Source organism: Salvia splendens, chromosome 14, assembly GCF_004379255.2.
Source record: "Salvia splendens isolate huo1 chromosome 14, SspV2, whole genome shotgun sequence".
Lineage (NCBI taxonomy): Eukaryota > Viridiplantae > Streptophyta > Magnoliopsida > Lamiales > Lamiaceae > Salvia > Salvia splendens.
Window position 1 is genome coordinate 23,126,234 of NC_056045.1, and position 19,736 is coordinate 23,145,969.

The following is a 19,736-nucleotide window of genomic DNA, read 5'->3' on the forward strand; positions in this document are numbered from 1 at the left end:
CCCCCACGAGACCGGCCGACTAGCAAGGACGGCTCACGATCCCACCAGTGTACACAGCCTGATAGGGTTTGCGGCCGTACTCAGACCCGAATTCGTTTCACAACACAGCCATATAGCCTAACGGAGTAAACTCATACGAACTAGGCATCAGGCACACAATCTCATAATAAAAACAACATGGCATGACATAACAGTTAAACCACCCTTATAACGCCACATAGCATTTTCGGAAAAGTAAAGAGGTTTGAAAAGAAAGCCCACCTCTTTCGCTTAGCAAATTCACAACCCAACTTATAGCAACTCTCGATCCTCGAGTTCACGAGTACACAACACCCTTGTCACGACAACACAAGTCAGCCTTCCACAACAACATTTTACTATGCATGTCCTATCGTTTTCTCTCTCATCGTTTTTCTCAAATTCCCCAACCCAACATACGTCACAAAGGTGTAAAGACACACGTAACACATTTCAAATTATCACAAGTGATTTCATCATTTAAACACGTTCCTGGGACATACATGCATCATATAATACTTTTAAACTTGAAACTAGGTGTCATTTTAACAAGGCAGAAAACTGGCAGAACTGCGCGACCGTTTTGTAAAAATCACTATAAATTCACCCGACCTCAAAAGAAGCTAAATTTTGGTCACAGTACAGAGGACACGTTCAAGTTCATCCATGAAAATTTTCACACCGAAATCACGTCATTTAATCAGTCCTATCACATATAAAGCTCTCTGGTCGGAACATAAAATTTCTGACAGCACTGCATAGTTTATTTAAAAAATTCACCATAAATTCATCCAATGCCTAAAAAGGCTGAAAATTTAACAAAACTCATAAGACACTTCAAATTTCCATATAGTTCAAGAATCACATCAATCGGAGGTCATTTGGTCAGTAAAACAGAAAACGAAACATTCTTGGCGAGAACACGAGGTTCTGGTAGATTTGCGCAGTCAACTTCAAAAATTTATTAAAAATTCATTTTTTGATAAAACGGGCTGAAATTCACACGAAACACAGAAAACACCTTGAAGTTTACTCAGTAGAAATTTCATCACAAAATTCGTTCGTTTGATGGGTCAATTACAGATCATAAGCTACTGGTCGTGCACCAAAGATTTCAGGTTCAAGGTTCGTAAATAGGGTTTTCATCCTCCATCACACAAACACCGATTTTTCATGCTCGAAATCACATAATCATGCTTACAAGTTTGTCATACACATATTTGCACATAAACTCACATCATTCGTCAATACTCCAATCCAATATCACATGGTTTCAATCAAACACACAATACCATCCAAGTTCTTACAAAAACACACTTTCCACCCGTTAAATCTTGCGATCTATCAATCCTTCAACCACTACATGCATGTAGGACTCAAGAACATGGTTCAAATGGAAAAGGATGAGGAAAAGTGAGCAAATATACCTTCTCTTACAAAAACAAATCGGTAGAAGCGAAGAACGAATGCGATTCGTCGGAGACTCTTGAAAAAAAACTTCAACGGATGCAAGAACAAGGATTGAATGGAGGATTTTTGGAGAGAAAGAGTGGAGAGGGGGAGGAGGCGTGTGAGAGAGGGAGAAAGGAGGAGGGAGCGTTGAAAATGGGGCTAGGTTTAGGGATTAGTTTAATTTATACATTAGGTTTAATTCACACCCACTTAAAATAATTAAATTGTGGGAGGATAAAATAAAATTCCACAATTTAGAGGAACAAAATAGGCGTGTGAATGGGGATTAATTTCAAAAATTTGCTGATTTAAGTAGCAAGGAAAAATAACAATATTTACTTGGAGAGAAATATATTCACAACTTAGGAAATAAAATAATGAGTATTTCATGAATAAGGGAACAAAATAAATTAAATCTCCAAGTAGGAAATATGAAGTAAGGGCCGAAAATTTAAGGGGAATTGCACAAGGGAATTATTTAAATCCTCAATTAAATAGAATAGGATTTAAATTTGGTAATTTCTTTATGGGAAAAAGGCTCCCATAAAATAGGTAACAAATAATTAAATTCCCACAAGGAAAAATACTAGTGTAGGGCGTGTGACATGAAGGATACAACATAAGGAAATGTTCACATCCCCAATTAATTTGGCATAGGTATTAGTATGGTATTTAATTGAATAAAAAGGGATTCCACTAAATAGGAAACAAATACATTATCCTCCAAAAATTAGTGAAGGGGCCGAAAATTATTAGGCTAAAATAGCCAAGAAAATATTCCAACTCTCTATTTATTTTGGGTGAAGAAATAATATGTGGCATGATTTAATTGGATTTAATTCAAAAGAAGGGAGTCAACAAAGCACCAATTAAATCAAAGAAAAATAATTCATCCTCCTATTTTAAATAGGAGATTTTTGAAACTCCCAAGGATAATAGGCTAGAGTTCGAATTTCATGTAGTACCATTTAGGGATCATTTGGTTTGGATTTAATTTGGATAAATACCCCAAAACAATTAATTAAATCCAAGAAATGAAATACTACTTCAATAATTAGGAAGGGCCGAAAATTCCCCTGAATTGGCTTGAAAAATATAAATGCATGATCCTATTAATTATTTCCCCACATTGGAAAATGTAAAAATTATCAACCACTTCATTCCACATCACCCACGATAATTATTTCACACAATTCACTTAATCACATAGGAACAAAAATTTCATAATTGAAATTTCAAATCAACTTATTAAATAAAAGTCACAAAATTTTGGGATGTTACACATGTTGTCTTTTGATGTGGTGATAATTTTCTGATGTGTTATATTGTTTGGACCATATCAGAGAAACAGCTTAGAGTCGACATAGACGATGCGCCACATGGAAACGTACTTCGGGGAGAAAGAGAAGGATTGAGATTGTGGGCTGAGCGCAAAAGGAACAAAAAGTTTATAGATGTTTAGAATCAAGTTTGCAAGGACGCTCCTCACCTGTGCTCACAACACCCGAGGTGCCGCAAACTAGTCCAAAGCAACGAAGTATTGGAGGGAGAGACCTGCCAAGTTCAACTTCGAACAGTGGGTCGAGAATTATGGTCTTTAGTGAGTGTTGGTGTGTGCTATAGGTTGATGGAGGTTAATGGGTTGCTTGATTGCTTGGTTGAATTGTCAATCTTAAACAGAACATTTGTTTTATCTTTTTAGGTGCGTGTTGATATTGGACAATGTTTTTGGAAATATGCATTATAAAAGGGGTATTTGGCATTATTCAGCCTTATAGTTTGTGCCTTACGTTTATTTAGATGTGCATTATTTGAAAGGGGGTTGTCATTATTCTGCAATACAGTGTGCATTATGATAATTATTGTGTATATGCAAGGTCTATATAGGTTTACACTCAACTCAGTGATGCTTTTTTAGTAGGGCTGGCAAATCGTGCGGATTGGGTCGTTATCGGGTCAACCTGATAATGACCCAACCCAATAAGGCCTAACCTGAACCCGACCTGTTAAGGAAACTGTAAATCCGAACACGAACCCGACCTGCTACCTTCAAATCCGAACACGACCCGCACCCGACACGAACACGATAACAACCTGAACCTGATATTACACGATTAAAACCTAATATTACACGATTAAACCTTAATTTTTAACCTAATTTACACAATTAAAATTCGTTTTATACTATTTAAACCTAATTTATAAGAAATTAAAAAATTAAAGTAATATATATTTTTTGAAATAATAATAAAAATAATAATATTATTTCTTAATGGGTTACCCGTATCCGACCTGCATCCGACCCGAACCCAACCCGAAATTATCGGGTTCTTAATGGGTCAACCCGATAAGAACACGGATCCAATAAGACTTGACCCCAACCCAATAATTTCGTGCGGATTCGTGTCGTATTGTCGTGTCGTGTCGAAAATTGCCAGCCCTATTTTTTAGGATGTGCACTACACTTTTTTAGGCTTTGCAACAGGTATGAGTGTTTTTGTTCTTTTGGTAATTATGTATTTGAGAGATTAACCCATATTCAAATTACCTAATATACTCCACATAATGTAAATAACAGTTTACATAATGCACTGACTAAACCAAATAATGCACTTATATATTGTGCGCTAAGTAGATTAGGCCATATACGGAATACCACCCAAAATGCCTAATATACTACAAATATTGGGACTATATATTAAGCATTATCAGAGGTAGACTATTTATGTTCTTTGATACATTGTTTGTAAATAGTGGATATAGGTAAGGGCTATGGATGTGTGCATTATTTTAGTAAAATCTTTCTTAATGCATCGAGATTTTGTAACTATTCAACAACATAGTATGTGGCGTACGTTTTTTTAGGTTGTGCATTATGTGTACATAAATTGTCATTATTTGTAATATAGTATGCATTATGAGAATTATTGTGTGTATATGGGTGAAATGGTTTTGTAGTCATGACCAGGCGTGTAATTTTGTAGGTTCTTACGTACTTTTGTATTTGGGAGATTAAATTAGTTAACTATCACTGTCAGCATCAGTCAAATTAAATTGTAAATTACTTATGTTATGTGTTGCATTGTTTTTGAAATGTAGATATAGATATGAGATACAGATGTGTGCATTATTTGATTAAAACATTGCATTATGCATCGAGCAATTGTCATTATTTTTAATGTGTAGGAAATACAACGTACCAATGGCAGCATGGGTACTTCATTGAGTTAAACCCACAGTTATATAGAGTAATTGACTGATATAGAATCCACTTATGAACAAAAACACTGATCTAATTCTAGAAACAAGCAGTTTAAACTTGGAATACTATGACAACCATTCGAATAACAAGACGACTAGGACCCAAAAAAAACAGTTATGTTCTGTTTACAGAACCTGAGTCAAGCTGGCCTTTTACCCTTCCGCGCATCTTTCTCCATCGACAAGAGGCTTCAACTCCGGAGAACATTCAAGTACAACAACGACTGTACAAAAAAGAAAAAAAAACGGGATAAAAAAATGTACATTGCAGAAATGTAATGTTCTGCCAAATAAAGCACCTAAGAATAACTTTATTAGGTATAATAGGTACATTACATAATACGTGATTTATGTATAAGTCAAACACGCGCAATTTTAAATGTTGTTATTAATGTTTACGTACTATACCCTAGCCCCTAGGCTTAATAAACCCTTAAGGGAAACAAGAAACGTGAGCCAAATATCGAAGCACGGCACATCTTAGATTAAAGGGATAAGTAACATTATTCATTACATATTACAAATAATGCATTAGATAAACTAAGCTACCGGCACAGGAATCGTATACAATGCAATTCTCATATTATGCATTATGTAGTAAATAAAATCCATTATACATTATCATTTGGTGCATTACTTGTCTCGGTTTATACTACTACCCTAGCCACGCTAATATCTAAACCCTAAAGGAATGATTCATACTCGCGGTCCTTTATTATTTCCTCCATCCTATACATTGCAGTTCACGTATTATGCATTATATAGTCAATAAAATCCATTATCCATTATCATTTGGTGCATTATTTGTATCAGTTTGAACTACTACCCTAGCCCCGCCGATATCTAAACCCTAAACGAATGATTCATAATCGTGATCCTTCATTAATTCCTCCATCCTATTGCAGTTCACGTATTATGCATTATATAGTCAATGAAATTCATTATCCATTATCATTTGGTGCATTATTTGTATCGATTGAAACTACTACACTAGCCACGCCGATATCTAAACCGAATGATACATAATCGCGGTCCTTCATAGAGGTTGTGTTTCTCACCCTATACTACACCCCTAGCCCCCAGAATTGGGCAACCCTAGACCATAACATGAACCCTAAACGCCAAAGAATCAAAACTGGCCAACATGTTTTAACACAACAACACAATACACGAATTAATTGCTCCATAACTAGCGAATACTCAGACTGCTCTGATTTGGTATTAACACCTATGATACATAAACAGGGAAGGCAAACGTTTAATTACCTTCTTCCATTAGTGAGTGAAAAAGATTGCTACAACGCCGACAATACACGATTGTAATACTGCGGATGGGTAACGGAGATGCGACAGTTGAAACGGGTGAAATAGCGACAGAAAGATTCCAGAGATGGATTAGGGAGAGAATCGTGTGAAAATTAAAAAAAAAACGCAAGATCTTCAAAGGAGGAAATCAAGGAAGTTTCCATAACCACCAAATATTGTTTACCTATTCTGACCTTTTCGTTTTTTAGTTTAATTAAATTTAATGGTTACAAGCAATAATTTAGGCCATAGGATGGAGGAAATCGGCGACTAATATCAAGAAGGAAATAGGAGAAAATTTGGAAAAAGGAAATGAATATCCATATATATTTATATACATATATATATATATATATATATATATATATATATATATATATATATATGATTTTGATCAAAACAAAAATGGCTTTAAATGAAAAAATACAGGCCAACTTTCAGCCTTAGGATCTGGCGAGATCATCTTGATATTAAAAGATCTAATGGCTCAATTAATTCTCTAAATCTTATTATTTTATTCACTAAAAATCCAATAAGGTTACTAAAGTCATTAGCTACATCTCGATTGTTATGGCATCTCCTATAATCTTGTCATTTCTCTTTCCGCAAACAAATCATATGCGTGAATTATGAGTTAAATTTCCTCAACTTCATCTCCTTCGTATCTTCATCTTCTTCAGCCACTGTACCATCAAACTTCCATTATACTTGTTCCAGATTAATCTTTCCCATTCTCAATTCTATATCATCGTCGTTGGAAGACCCCCAACTCCAATCGTGTTCCAGATTAATCCATTTTCAATTCTATATCATCCTCGTTGGCAAATCCCAACTCCAAAAATGGAATCCGACACACATTCTACTTCACACGTAGATAATCAATCATACTCCGATGACGTTGTTGGGAATACAGGGTATGGTTATGTTTTTTTATTTTCATTTGTTTGTTATGCTCTGATTCGTATATTTGTATCTGTGTCTGTCATTGTCTTCGGTTGTATGAATCTTTTCACCTATATTATTTGATCAATTTGTCCGCTATGCTTCGATTTGTGTTTAGTATGACCCATTTTCGTATAAGATAGTTTTACGAGTTGTATACCATGATTTCATCCTATTATGACCTATTATCATTCTAAATCCAGTAGATGGAAACTTGTCTTTACTTAATCGTTAGTTTTTAGGTGTTTTCTGATTATGAATTATTACAGATTTAAATACACTAGAATGCCCTATAGAACTTAAACCATTTGTTAGTCGTAGTTTCCCCACATTGGACAACGCCATTGAATTTTACGAGAACTATGGTCGCCGTGTTGGTTTTGATACAAGGAAGAACGGTTCAAAGAAGGTTGATGATATCACCATATGGTTTTACATGGTGTGTAACAGAGAAGGTGAACAGAAATTTAGCGATCAACAACCCAAACGACGACGTAAATCGAAAAAATGTGGATGTAATGCTCGTGTTGCATTCAAATTCGATTCTGACCGTGGTTGTGTCATTCAACATTTGAACATTGTCTCGTTTGACACTACGTACTCAACTAATAGGTAAATGTTGTCCACTTAAAATTGTTGCATTTTTCTGTTATGCTATGATTTGAGTTTATTATGACCTATTAGCATGCTAGATCAATATCCACTTGTAAATGATTTAATCCTTTGTTATGTTTCTGTGAAGGTACTCTATGATTTTTGCTCCGTTCACTGGGAAGGACAATCATGGGCGCGCATTGTCCTTTGGAGCTGGTTTGCTTTGTAGTGAGAGCGCAGACTCATTCTCTTGACTATTCAAGCAGTTTGCCAAGTGCATGGGCATAGCTCCCAAGTTGATAATTACTGATCAAGACTTGGGCATGAAAGTTGCTGTTGAAAAATTTCTTGTGAATACACGTCACAGATGGTGTATGTGGCACATCATGGCAAAAGTAGCTGAAAAGGTTCCTAATTCACTTCTGGGTAATTCTGAATTTAAAAATGATTTGAATTCATGCGTTTGGTCTGATTTGATTGAACCCACCGAGTTTGAAGACAAGTGGAAGACTGTTATGGAGACATGAACTTGAAAGCGCTGAATGGTTCGTTTCTATGTTCGAATCAAGAAAGTTTTGGGTTCCTGCATACTTTAGGGACTTCCCTAACAGTTCTTTGATAAAGGCGACTTCTGTTTCGGAATCTCAGAACAGTTTTTTCAAGAGGTATACTCAGTTCAGGGCTATACTTGTTGTGTTTTTAATGAATTTCAACAATGTTGTTGATGCCCAACTAAACCACTCCGCAAAGCTGGATTATATGGATTCTAATACTACCGCAAAGATGAAAACAGAGTGGTCTCTTGAGAAGCATGGATCTACAATATTCATAGATGGTGCATTCAAGGAAATTCAAGAACAAATACTGGAGGCCTATAACCACTGCAGTCTTGTATCAATATCAAATGATTCAAGTCCAGAGGTTTACAAGGTTTTAGATCATTTTTCAAACACATGGACTGTCATATTCTCTGTGGAGGATTCTGTGTGTCATTGTGGTTGTAAGATGTTTTCTAGGACTGGTCTTGTATGCTGCCACATCTTCCTTGTGTTGAAGAACAAAACGATACGCTTGATTCCTGAGAATCTGATTGGAGGTCGATGGTTGAAATCTCCTCTGGTAAAGGTTGTTCATGCCGTCCAATGCCAAGATGTAGCAACACGTGTTTATTTTGACGAGAAGAAGAAGGCACAAGCAACTTTGTTGGGAGAGATGTTGGGTCTATACCAGGCTGTATCTGTCGATATTGATCAAATTCACAAGCTCACATCTATAGTTCGTGGAGCAAGATAACAGATTTTTTCCGACTGCGTAGTAACGTCTACAGCCCAGAAGAAGAAACTAATGGAGGAATTTTATGGGGCTGAGGCACCCAGGAAGTATATGTTCAACCACCTGAAGTCGTTAAGACGAAAGGATGTGGTAGTAGACTACCCTCAAGAGTGGAGAAGGCTTTGAAGCTTAAGAGCAAGCCTTTGCTTTTCTTTCTCTTTGAATTTGTCGCAATTCTTTGAATCGTGGTGACCCCATTCCTGACATTTCTTGCATTGACTCAAAGGCTTGCTCTTAAGCTTCAAATCCTTCTCCACTCTTGAGGGGAGTCTACTACCACATCCCTTCGTGTTGATAACTTCAGGTGGTTGAACATCTACTTCCTAGGGTGCCTCAGCCCCATAAAATTCCTCCATTAGTTTCTTCTTCTAGGCTGTAGACGTTACTACGTCGTCGGCAAAAATCTGTTGTCTTGCTTCACGAACTATAGATGTCAGCTCATGAATTTGATCAATATCGACAGATACAGTCTGGTATAGACCCAACATATCTCCCAACAAAATTGCTTGTGCCTTCTTCTCATCAACATAAACATGTGTTGCTACATCTTGGCATTGGACGGCATGATCAGCCTTAACCAGAGGAGATTTCAACCATCGACCTCCAATCAGATTCTCGGGAATCAAGCACATCTTTTTGTTCTTCAACACAAGGAAGATGTGGCAGCATACAAGACCAGTCCTAGAAAACATCTTACAACCACATTGCCACACAGAATCCTCCACAGAGAATGTGACAGTCCATGTGTTTGAAAAATGATCTAAAACCTTGTAAACCTCTGGACTTGAATCATTTGATATTGATACAAGACTGCAGTGGTTATAGGCCTCCAGTATTCGTTCTTGAATTTCCTTGAATGCACCATCTGTGAATATTGTAGATGCATGCTTCTCAAGAGACCACTCTGTTTTCATCTTTGCGGTAGTATTAGAATCCATATAATCCAGCTTTGCGGAGTGGTTTCGTAGGGCATCAACAGCATTGTTGAAATTCATTAAAAACACAACAAGGTTAGCCCTGGACTGAGTATACCTCTTGAAAAAACTGTTATGAGATTCCGAAACAGAAGTCGTCTTTATCAAAGAACTGTTAGGAAAGTCCCTAAAGTATGCAGGAACCCAAAACTTTCTTGATTCGAACATAGAACGAACCATTCAGTGCCTTCAAGTTCATATGTCTCCATAACAGTCTTCCACTTGTCTTCAAACTCGGTGGGTTCAATCAACTCAGACCAAACGCATGAATTCAAATCATTTTTAAATTCAGAATTACCTAGAAGTGACTTAGGAACCTTTTCAGCTACTTTTGCCATGATGTGCCACATACACCATCTGTGACGTGTATTCACAAGAAATTTTTCAACAGCAACTTTCATGCCCAAGTCTTGATCAGTAATTATCAACTTGGGAGCTATGCCCATGCACTTGACAAACTGCTTGAATAGTCAAGAGAATGAGTCTGCGCTCTCACTACAAAGCAAACCAGCTCCAAAGGACAATGCGCGCCCATGGTTGTCCTTCCCAGTGAACGGAGCAAAAATCATAGAGTACTTTCACAGAAACATAACAAAGGATTAAATCATTTACAAGTGGATATTGATCTAGCATGCTAATAGGTCATAATAAACTAAAATCATAGCATAACAGAAAAATGCAACAATTTTAAGTGGACAACATTTACCTATTACTTGAGTATGTAGTGTCAAACGAGACAATGTCACCAAATTGCATGAAATTCTTTTTAGCAATAGGATCACACCAAAATAAATGCATCAGTCGACTATGAGAATCAACTTCATACTCGTACGTGAAGGCGTCACAATTTTCCTTATTCTTCTTCTTCATCTCGTCTATTATCATTTGGGCGTCATATCCTTCAGCTTATCTTCTGATGTCCCGTGTGTAGCTACGGATGTCCAACATAGTACACCCAATAGACTCATATCCTCCCATCAATTCAGTCAACAGCTTGAAAGTGAGAGATGAACCGATATTAGCACCAGCACAATCCGTAATAAATTTTTGGTGAACTGGATCAAGTTTAATCTCATGAACTTCTGGTGTTGTATCAAAACCATGGGGTGGTTGTGTTCTTCGTTCAAATGTTGAATGACATAACCACGGTCAGAATCGAATTTGAATGCAACACGAGCACAAAAGTAGATTTATACAAAAAATGCATTCAAAAAATAAATAAAAGATTATTTACAAATATAAAATAAAAAAAATTAAAGAATTACCTGAAAGAAGCTATGTAAAAAATCGGTGTGCAATCCCTCTTTCACAGCAGTTCATTCTGATCAGGTTCGCGGTTCATTCTGATCAGGTTCAAGTTGTTTTCTGCTAATTAAAACTGAAGGGAGGAGATGGTGAAGATTTACATTATTCGAACGTACCAAAAAGACAGCCTTAAATTAATTGTATTAATCTTGTTCTTAATCTTATTAACCAAAAACTATACTATCATATTATATCTTACTATTATTTTATCTATTTTTATCTTTTTGAACCAAACACTACCAATACATGTGTGTATAAGACCATCTCCAATAATACTGTAAAACTTAAAATGCAGTAGGAAAATAATACGCAAAACCAATTTCATTATAGGTTTTTGAAGAAAAAATACCTATTTTTACTAAACCTATACCAAAAACACTTTTTAGATTTTGATTTATTGCATTCAAGTCCAAATAGGCAGAGTGGAGAAAGAGATATTAAAATACTGAGACAAAAAATAAACTTACGGGAAGAAAGCAGAAAACTTAGCAGAAGAAAATAGGCAGAGTGGTGAAGAAGACGAAAATTAACCTAATTTAGTTTTATTAGTATTCAGTTAGTTATTAATTAGTGGGCTAGCCCATATTAGTATATATGAGTTAATATTATAATTGGAAAAAGTTAATCTAGGAGTATTAACGTTAGTTAAATTAATACTATAGGTACATTAATATTAGTCACGTACATAATTCAATATTATGAATTGTTTATTTTAAAATTTTTTAAATTATGTAATTTTTTATTCAATAAAATAATAGATTTCATATATAGTTATTTTAATTAATTAATTAATATTATTATATTATTTAAGTTAAGTTAAGTTAAGTTATTGTGTTATTGGTTTAGTGTGTAATTTAGATAAAATATATAGGTATAATTGAAAAGTATAAAAAGTAAGTGGGTGAGGAATATTCTTTTGAATTTGAGTTTAGGGTAAATAATTAAAGTTAAAACAATATTTAACGTGTCATTTACATTAAAATAGGTTTGAGTTTTATGTAATGGTTGGGGATGCTCTGAATAAGTGTACCAGCTCAATTTCCAGAAACACTTGAGCTCAAGAAATAATTCGATGCGGCCCTCAAAATTCACAAGAAATAACACGGTTTTATTTCTTGCAAAAAGGCGGATGGTTTACAATATTTTATGGGGAATAGGATCCAAATTTCAACATCAAATTACATTTATATCCCTGCAGTTGAGAATGAACTCTTAACAATTTTACAGTATCTTATTCTTCAATTTATCACAACTCTATCAACGAATCATTTTTGGGGTTGACCAGTTCCTCTCTCTTTCTGCCATTTTTATTTCCTTCGGCTAAAATGGTTCTTTATTTTATTTTAATTAAATTAATGGGGAAGTTGTATTAGAAGTTTGCTGAGGAGGGGAAAACAAGAGCTTCAAAGCTATGGAGGATTGAGCTCTGGTCTAGAAGCTAGGGGATTAAGGATGGATTCTCAAAGTTGGAGGCTGTAGCGAAGGATAGAGATATAATGAAAACCATATATCTAATACAAACTCAAAACTTTAATCCTAGCCACTAATTATTATAGATTAATGATTATTATGTTTGCAGATTAAAATTTCAATAACTTCTATAAATCTATCAATAGAGGGTATATTAGACACTTTCATAATACGGTGAATCATTTAATTATAGAATAATTGTGTAATCCCGATTTCGTCGATATCTCTCCTTCCACTATTCACGTTAATTAAACCGTTTCAATTACTCCTCCTCATTCCAACTTTTCGCCTTTTCGTCGTTCTCTCTCCTTTTCATCGAAAAAATTGCTTGAATTTTGCGGTGAAATTGCGTTGATTCTTTGTTGATGTTGAATTTTGTGTTGAAATCGTGTTGATTTTATGTTGAATCTAAAATCTGTGTTAATTTTATGAAGATTTTTTGTTGAATTTGTTTGAATCGATCATGTTGCTTTTTTGTTGAATTTTGAAATCTGTGTTGATTTTTTGCGCTGAAATTTCGTTAATTCTTTTGTTCTATTGTTGGTGATTTTTTGCATTGAAATTGCGTTGATTCTTTTGTTCTACTGATGTTGAATATTTTGTTGAAATCGTATTGATTTTAAAATATGTGTTGATTATTTGTAGATTTTTTGTTGAATTTGTGTTGAATCGACCGTGTTGCTTTTTTGTTGAATTCTGAAATCTGTGTTGATTTTTGGCGCTGAAATTTCGTTGATTATTTTATTCTGCTAATGGTGATTTTTTGCGTTGAAATTGCGTTAATTCTTTTGTTCTGCTGATGTTGAATATTTTATTGAAATCGTATTGATTCTAAAATCTGTGTTGATTTTTTTTGAATTTGTGCCCATTATTTTAATCGTGTTGAATTGCTTCTGGAATGATTGAGAGTGATACACAAAGCATCCAAATCTCAACAGAGAATTAAAAAAATGGACTCGCACAACAGCTATATATATATATATATATATATAGGGGAGCGTTATTCTCCTTTTCACATCTTAGATCCTTTTTCTTTCTTAATATTACGCGTTAGATCTAAGGCATCAACAGATCAGATTGATTCTATAAAACTGGTTCCGTGTTGCATTATAGAAGGTGGTTGTATGCATTACAGGGTTATTATTGTCATTTGACGGAAAAGTAACTGTCACATTTTGGTATCTGCGAATAATGCACTACATGGTCACGAGTAATGCATATAATTGACTATATAATGCACAATATGTGAACTGCAATGCATACGAATAAGATGTACCATGTTATGATGTTTGGACACACGTTTCTTGTTTCCCCTAATGGTTTAATAAGCTTAGGGGCTAGGGTATAGTACGTAGACACGTATGTAATCTTCACATGGTAACGAGTAATGGATATAATTGACTATATAATGCACAATTTGTGAACTGCAATGCATACGAACAAGATGTGCTGTGTTATGATGTTTGACACACGTTTCTTGTTTCCCCTAAGGGTTTAATAAGCTTAGGGGCTAGGGTATAGTACGTACGCATTAATAACAAATTATAAAACGATACGAATAATTCACCAAATTGTCACGAGTAATGGATGTTATTAACTATATAATGCACAATATGTGAACTGCAATGCATACGAATAAGATGTACCATGTTATGATGTTTGACATACGTTTCTTGTTTCCCCTAAGGGTTTAATAAGCTTAGGGGCTAGGGTATAGTATGTAGACATTACTAACAAATTGTTGTTATTGGAATATACATATGTGCATTATTTGGTTTAGGTAGTGCATTATGTAGCTGTTAATTGTCATTATCTCAGTATATTATGCATTATTAGAGGTATTGTGTATATGGGTTAATCAACAGATTGAAGATTACATACGTGCATTTAGTAATGTCTACGTACTATACCCTAGCCCCTAAGCTTATTAAACCTTTAGGGGAAACAAGAAACGTGTGTCAAACATCATAATATGGTACATCTTATTCGTATGCATTGCAGTTCACATATTGTGCATTATATAGTTAATAACATCCATTACTCGTGACAATTTGGTGAATTATTCGTATCATTTTATAATTTGTTATAAATGCGTACGTACTATACCCTAGCCCCTAAGCTTATTAAACCCTTAGGGGAAACAAGAAACGTGTGTCAAACATCATAACACAGCACATCTTGTTCGTATGCATTGCAGTTCACAAATTGTGCATTATATAGTCAATTATATCCATTACTCATTACCATGTGAAGATTACATACGTGTCTACGTACTATACCCTAGCCCCTAAGCTTATTAAACCCTTAGGGGAAACAAGAAACGTGTGTCCAAACATCATAACATGGTACATCTTATTCGTATGCATTGCAGTTCACATATTGTGCATTATATAGTCAATTATATGCATTACTGGTGACCATGTGGTGCATTATTCGTAGCGGTTTCCAGCCATTATTAGATTACTATTGTACCCTCATAATGCACAAAATAGGACAAATAATGCAACACGGGATTAATTACCTAATGTTGATCTTGACCGTCCATTTCTCTAATCTAATGGCTGATATTAAGAAGGAAAAAGGAGGAAATATAGGAAAAGGAAATGAATACATCCCTATATATATATATATATATATATATATATATATATATATATATATATATATATATATATATATATATATATATATATATATATATATAGGGTCTTGTTAGGTTGAGATTTTTTAGCTTAATTGAGAATTGAGATGCATTTTCAGCCACTCATTTTGAAATGTCAACTACAAGTAGATTATATCAACTAAGGGTATTATCGTCATTTCATTTCAATAGCCAGAATATCAAATGTCAACAACTCGTATTAAAATGTCAACAACTAAAAAAAATTTATTTTTTTATTTTTTTATTTTTTTTAAAATTTTTTAAAAGAATTTTTTAAAATTTTTTTATTTTTTTTAATTTTCACGCGATGTCAACTACGATGTGTAGCCTGCACATCAAATGTCAATAGCCCTGCACATCAAATGTCAATAGCCTGCACATCAAATGTCAACAGCTTATAGTTGACATTATATGTGTATAGGTGATATGAATCGTATATGTAGTTGACATTATATATGTGCAGTTGACATGAATTGTATATGTAGTTGACATTATATGTGTGTAGTTGACATGAATTGTATATGTAGTTGACAAAAAAAAATAAAAAAAATAAAAAAAATAAAAAATTGAAAAAAAAATTTAATTTTTTTAAAAAATAAAAAATATTTATTAAATAAAATGTATGATGAAATTACCATTATGCCCTTTCACAATTAATTAATGTAAAAATATTTTCCATGTGGTAAATTTTGGACCACTCATTTAATAAAAATGAGTGGCTAATAATGGATCTCAATTCTCAATTAGGCTAAAAAATCTCAATTGATCACAACCCTATATATATATATATATATATAGGGTAGTGATCTATGGCAAACACCCCTTAACCAAATAACTAGAGAACAAATAATAGCCACAAGATCAAAAAAATCAAGGGCTAATATTAAATTTTGAATGTAATGAGATTTGAGCTCCCTCAATCATAAATTTACTCCAAAAAAACAAGCCAGGGGTATTATTGTCATTGAACATCGAATTAAATCCAAAATCATGTTAGGTGCGTGAATTGATTTCATTTGTAAACCGCCGCGTCTCGTCGTCTTCTCTTCTCCTCTCTGTTTAGCATCGTAAAAGCGTCGATTAAACCGCATTCGCCGTCGCCGTCGCCGATTAAACCGCATTCAAGTCGTCAACATCATCTACTGCTTCGTCAAACAAATGACTACAAATCATAATTTGATATTCGGAGACCACCGGAACCGGCGAGACCACTTCGAGTTTCTGTGTTGTCTTCGGAGATAGTTTTGGAGCTGCTTTCCTTTTTCTGCGCCTGCACGACCTTCGACATCGTCTTGATTTATACAATTGAGTTGTTTCCGAAGTCAGTGAGGAACTCGGCGGCGCTGCTAGTGGCGGAGGGGAGGAAGAACGTGTTTTTGTCTTACGGCGTGTTTGGGGGTGGCGATGTTTGTGATGTGCTTGCCGGAGACGAGGAGGAGGAGCACCGCTAATGGTGATGGAGTGTATTGTATTTGAATAATTTATTGCCATGTTTTCTGGTTTATTTTTTAATTTTACTATTGTGATGAAATATTAGTATTATAAAGTGACAAGTGAATGTAAACACGTCGTTGCACCGTTTCATCTTGTTGCATATATTTATTTTTGTAAATTTGAATGATAAATTTATTAATAAGAGTGATGTGTTTTGTAAACAAGAGTGAATAAAATCATGCTAAGAGTGATGTGTTTTGTAAACAATAGTGAAGTAAAATCATAATAAGAGTGATGTGTTTTGTAAACAAGAGTGAAGTAAAATCATGCTAAGAGTGATGTGTTTTGTAAACAAGAGTGAAGTAAAATCATGCTACGAGTGATGTGTTTTGTAAAGAAGAGTGAAGTAAAATCATGCTAAGAGTGATGTGTTTTGTAAACAAGAGTGAAGTAAAATCATAATAAGAGTGATGTGTTTTGTAAACAAGAGTGAAGTAAAATAATGCTAAGAGTGATGTGTTTTGTAAACAAGAGTGAAGTAAAATCATGCTAAGAGTGATGTGTTTTGTAAACAAGAGTGAAGTAAAATCATGCTACGAGTGATGTGTTTTGTAAAGATCTATATATGACTAGAGAAATTATTGTGTACTTTTAATGAAATCCTATGAAAGTTGCCAGTATTGGTTTCACTTCATTTAGCAAATCATATGATTAGGTTCTTGCTGTTTTATGAATACTCCATTTCTTCTGTGATTGGTTTCACTTCATTTAGCAAGTCTTACTTTCTATGGCTGTTTACTTCGTCTGAAACTATGTGCTAAATTTGTTTGGATATTTATTCTGATTCGTATCCTTTGATCCTAATTTTGATTGGATATTGTGTTTGCAGATGATGATGAAGAATAAAAGATGTGGGAAGGGTCAAAACTCTTTTGTATCTGATTTACATTTCTGCAAACATTTGTTAGCCTAGTTTTGTACCAGGCTTGTGTTGCCCTGTATGGGCTTGCTCCAGCTGTTTTTATGAGAATAAAAATCTTTGTGGTGCACATTTGTTTGCAACATAAAACTATGTTTTATAAACAAAATTTATGTAAACATACTGCTCTAAAAAGTTGTGAGTGTGTGGATTGAAAATAGAAATAAATCAAAAAATGGTTAGTAAATGTGAAGCCTCCAAGATCTCGCATAACCTAAGTCTGCCACTTGAGTAAAAATTTGAGTTTCAATAATCTGACAATCTCACGCAAGTTCATCCTATTGAAAATGCCATATAAAACGTTATGATAAATTTATTAATAAGAGTGATGTGTTTTGTGAACAAGAGTGAAGTAAAATCAGAGTAAGAGTGATGTGTTTTGTGAACAAGAGTGAAGTAAAATCAGATTAAGAGTGATGCGTTTTGTGAACAAGAGTGAAGTAAAATCAGAGTAAGAGTGATGTGTTTTGTGAACAAGAGTGAAGTAAAATCAGAATAAGAGTGAAGTAAAATCAGAATAAGAGTGAAGTAAAATCAGAATAAGAGTGATGTGTTTTGTGAACAAGAGTGAAGTAAAATCAGAGTAAGAATGATGTGTTTTGTGAACAAGAGTGAAGTAAAATCAGAATAAGAGTGATGTGTTTTGTGAACAAGAGTGAAGTAAAATCAGAGTAAGAGTGATGTGTTTTGTGAACAAGAGTGAAGTAAAATCAGAGTAAGAGTGATGTGTTTTGTGAACAAGAGTGAAGTAAAATCAGATTAAGAGTGATGCGTTTTGTGAACAAGAGTGAAGTAAAATCAGAGTAAGAGTGATGTGTTTTGTGAACAAAAGTGAAGTAAAATCAGAATAAGAGTGAAGTAAAATCAGAATAAGAGTGAAGTACAATCAGAATAAGAGTGATGTGTTTTATGAACAAGAGTGAAGTAAAACGAGAGTAAGAATGATGTGTTTTGTGAACAAGAGTGAAGTAAAATCAGAATAAGAGTGATGTGTTTTGTGAACAAGAGTGAAGTAAAATCAGAATAAGAGTGATGTGTTTTGTGAACAAGAGTGAAGTAAAATCAGAGTAAGAGTGATGTGTTTTGTGAACAAGAGTGAAGTAAAATCATATTAAGAGTGATGTGTTTTGTGAACAAGAGTGAAGTAAAATCATAATAAGAGTGATGTGTTTTGTGAACAAGAGTGAATTAAAATCAGAGCAAGAGTGATGTGTTTTGTGAACAAGAGTGAAGTAAAATCAGAGTAAGAGTGATGTGTTTTGTGAACAAGAGTGAAGTAAAATATAGAACTATATCACTTTATTGTAAAGAGAACAGCGGGTAATACCCAAATGAAAAACCGTTTTTATGGATCCATTCTTCACGTTCCAAAATCCGAACTTTGTGTTATCATTTTATCAATCAGAATTTTGAGGCAATATGGATAAAGAAATCTCATTTTCCTAAACACTCGTTCCTCCAGTAATTACCAGTTCTACATGAAAGAATGTGGATTAAAAGACTTAATCCTAAATGGATTAATGTAATTATTTTATTAGAGAGTAAAGTGAAATAATAGGTTCAGTTGCCAGCGACATCAGAGGCGTTAGCCAAGGACGCCATTATCGCCTGGTTCCGCGGCGAGTTTGCTGCAGCGAACACGATTATTGACGCGCTCTACGGCCACCTGACGCAGCTGGAGGACGGGGCGGCGTACGAATAGGCTTTCGCGGCTATTCACCACCGGAGGTTGAATTGGATTCCGATTCTTCAGATGCAAAAGTACTTTTCCATCGCCGACGTGACGGCGGAGCTGAAGAAGGTGGTGGAGGAGAAGATATCGGAGAATGACGCGGAGGAGAAGATATCGGAGAATCCACGCACAAACACCCCCACTGTGTGATGCCTACACCAACCCCAATAATGTGCTGGCGCTTGATCAAGGCAGTTGCAGCTCCTCCGATGGCAGCCATATCAGCCACCAGAGCTTCTCCTTCCAAGGAATTGACGATCACCACCCAAACCTCTT

The 19,736-nt window shown here is 34.7% G+C and overlaps 2 protein-coding genes across 2 annotated transcripts; one reads left to right on the forward strand and one right to left on the reverse strand.

The window, feature by feature from the left end:
* Window positions 1–6,928: 6,928 nt before the first annotated feature.
* LOC121764367 (protein FAR1-RELATED SEQUENCE 5-like) lies at window positions 6,929–8,865 on the forward strand. Its single transcript, XM_042160403.1, has 5 exons — window positions 6,929–6,950; window positions 7,248–7,590; window positions 7,721–7,788; window positions 7,888–7,979; window positions 8,071–8,865. The coding sequence occupies exons 1-5, from the start codon at window positions 6,929–6,931 to the stop codon at window positions 8,863–8,865; spliced, it is 1,320 nt and encodes a 439-aa protein (XP_042016337.1).
* Window positions 8,866–9,272: 407 nt separating this feature from the next.
* Window positions 9,273–10,748, reverse strand: LOC121764368 (protein FAR1-RELATED SEQUENCE 5-like). The gene is made up of 3 exons (XM_042160404.1): window positions 10,585–10,748; window positions 10,056–10,235; window positions 9,273–9,948 (listed from the first exon to the last, which is right to left on the reverse strand). The coding sequence occupies exons 1-3, from the start codon at window positions 10,746–10,748 to the stop codon at window positions 9,273–9,275; spliced, it is 1,020 nt and encodes a 339-aa protein (XP_042016338.1).
* Window positions 10,749–19,736: the final 8,988 nt, after the last annotated feature.

Bases quoted from the DNA above. Each gene is read 5' to 3' on its own strand.
- LOC121764367 (XM_042160403.1), top strand. From the start codon at position 6,929: ATGACGTTGTTGGGAATACAGG. The intron at 6,951-7,247 runs GTATGGTTATGT...GAATTATTACAG, and splicing joins GACGTTGTTGGGAATACAGG to ATTTAAATACACTAGAATGC. The intron at 7,789-7,887 runs GTTTGCTTTGTA...TTACTGATCAAG, and splicing joins CGCATTGTCCTTTGGAGCTG to ACTTGGGCATGAAAGTTGCT.
- LOC121764368 (XM_042160404.1), bottom strand. From the start codon at position 10,748: ATGAAGAAGAAGAATAAGGAAAATTGTGACGCCTTCACGTACGAGTAT. The intron at 10,236-10,584 runs GTAAATGTTGTC...TACACGTCACAG, and splicing joins ACTACATACTCAAGTAATAG to ATGGTGTATGTGGCACATCA. The intron at 9,949-10,055 runs GTTCGTTCTATG...ATCTCATAACAG, and splicing joins GAACTTGAAGGCACTGAATG to TTTTTTCAAGAGGTATACTC.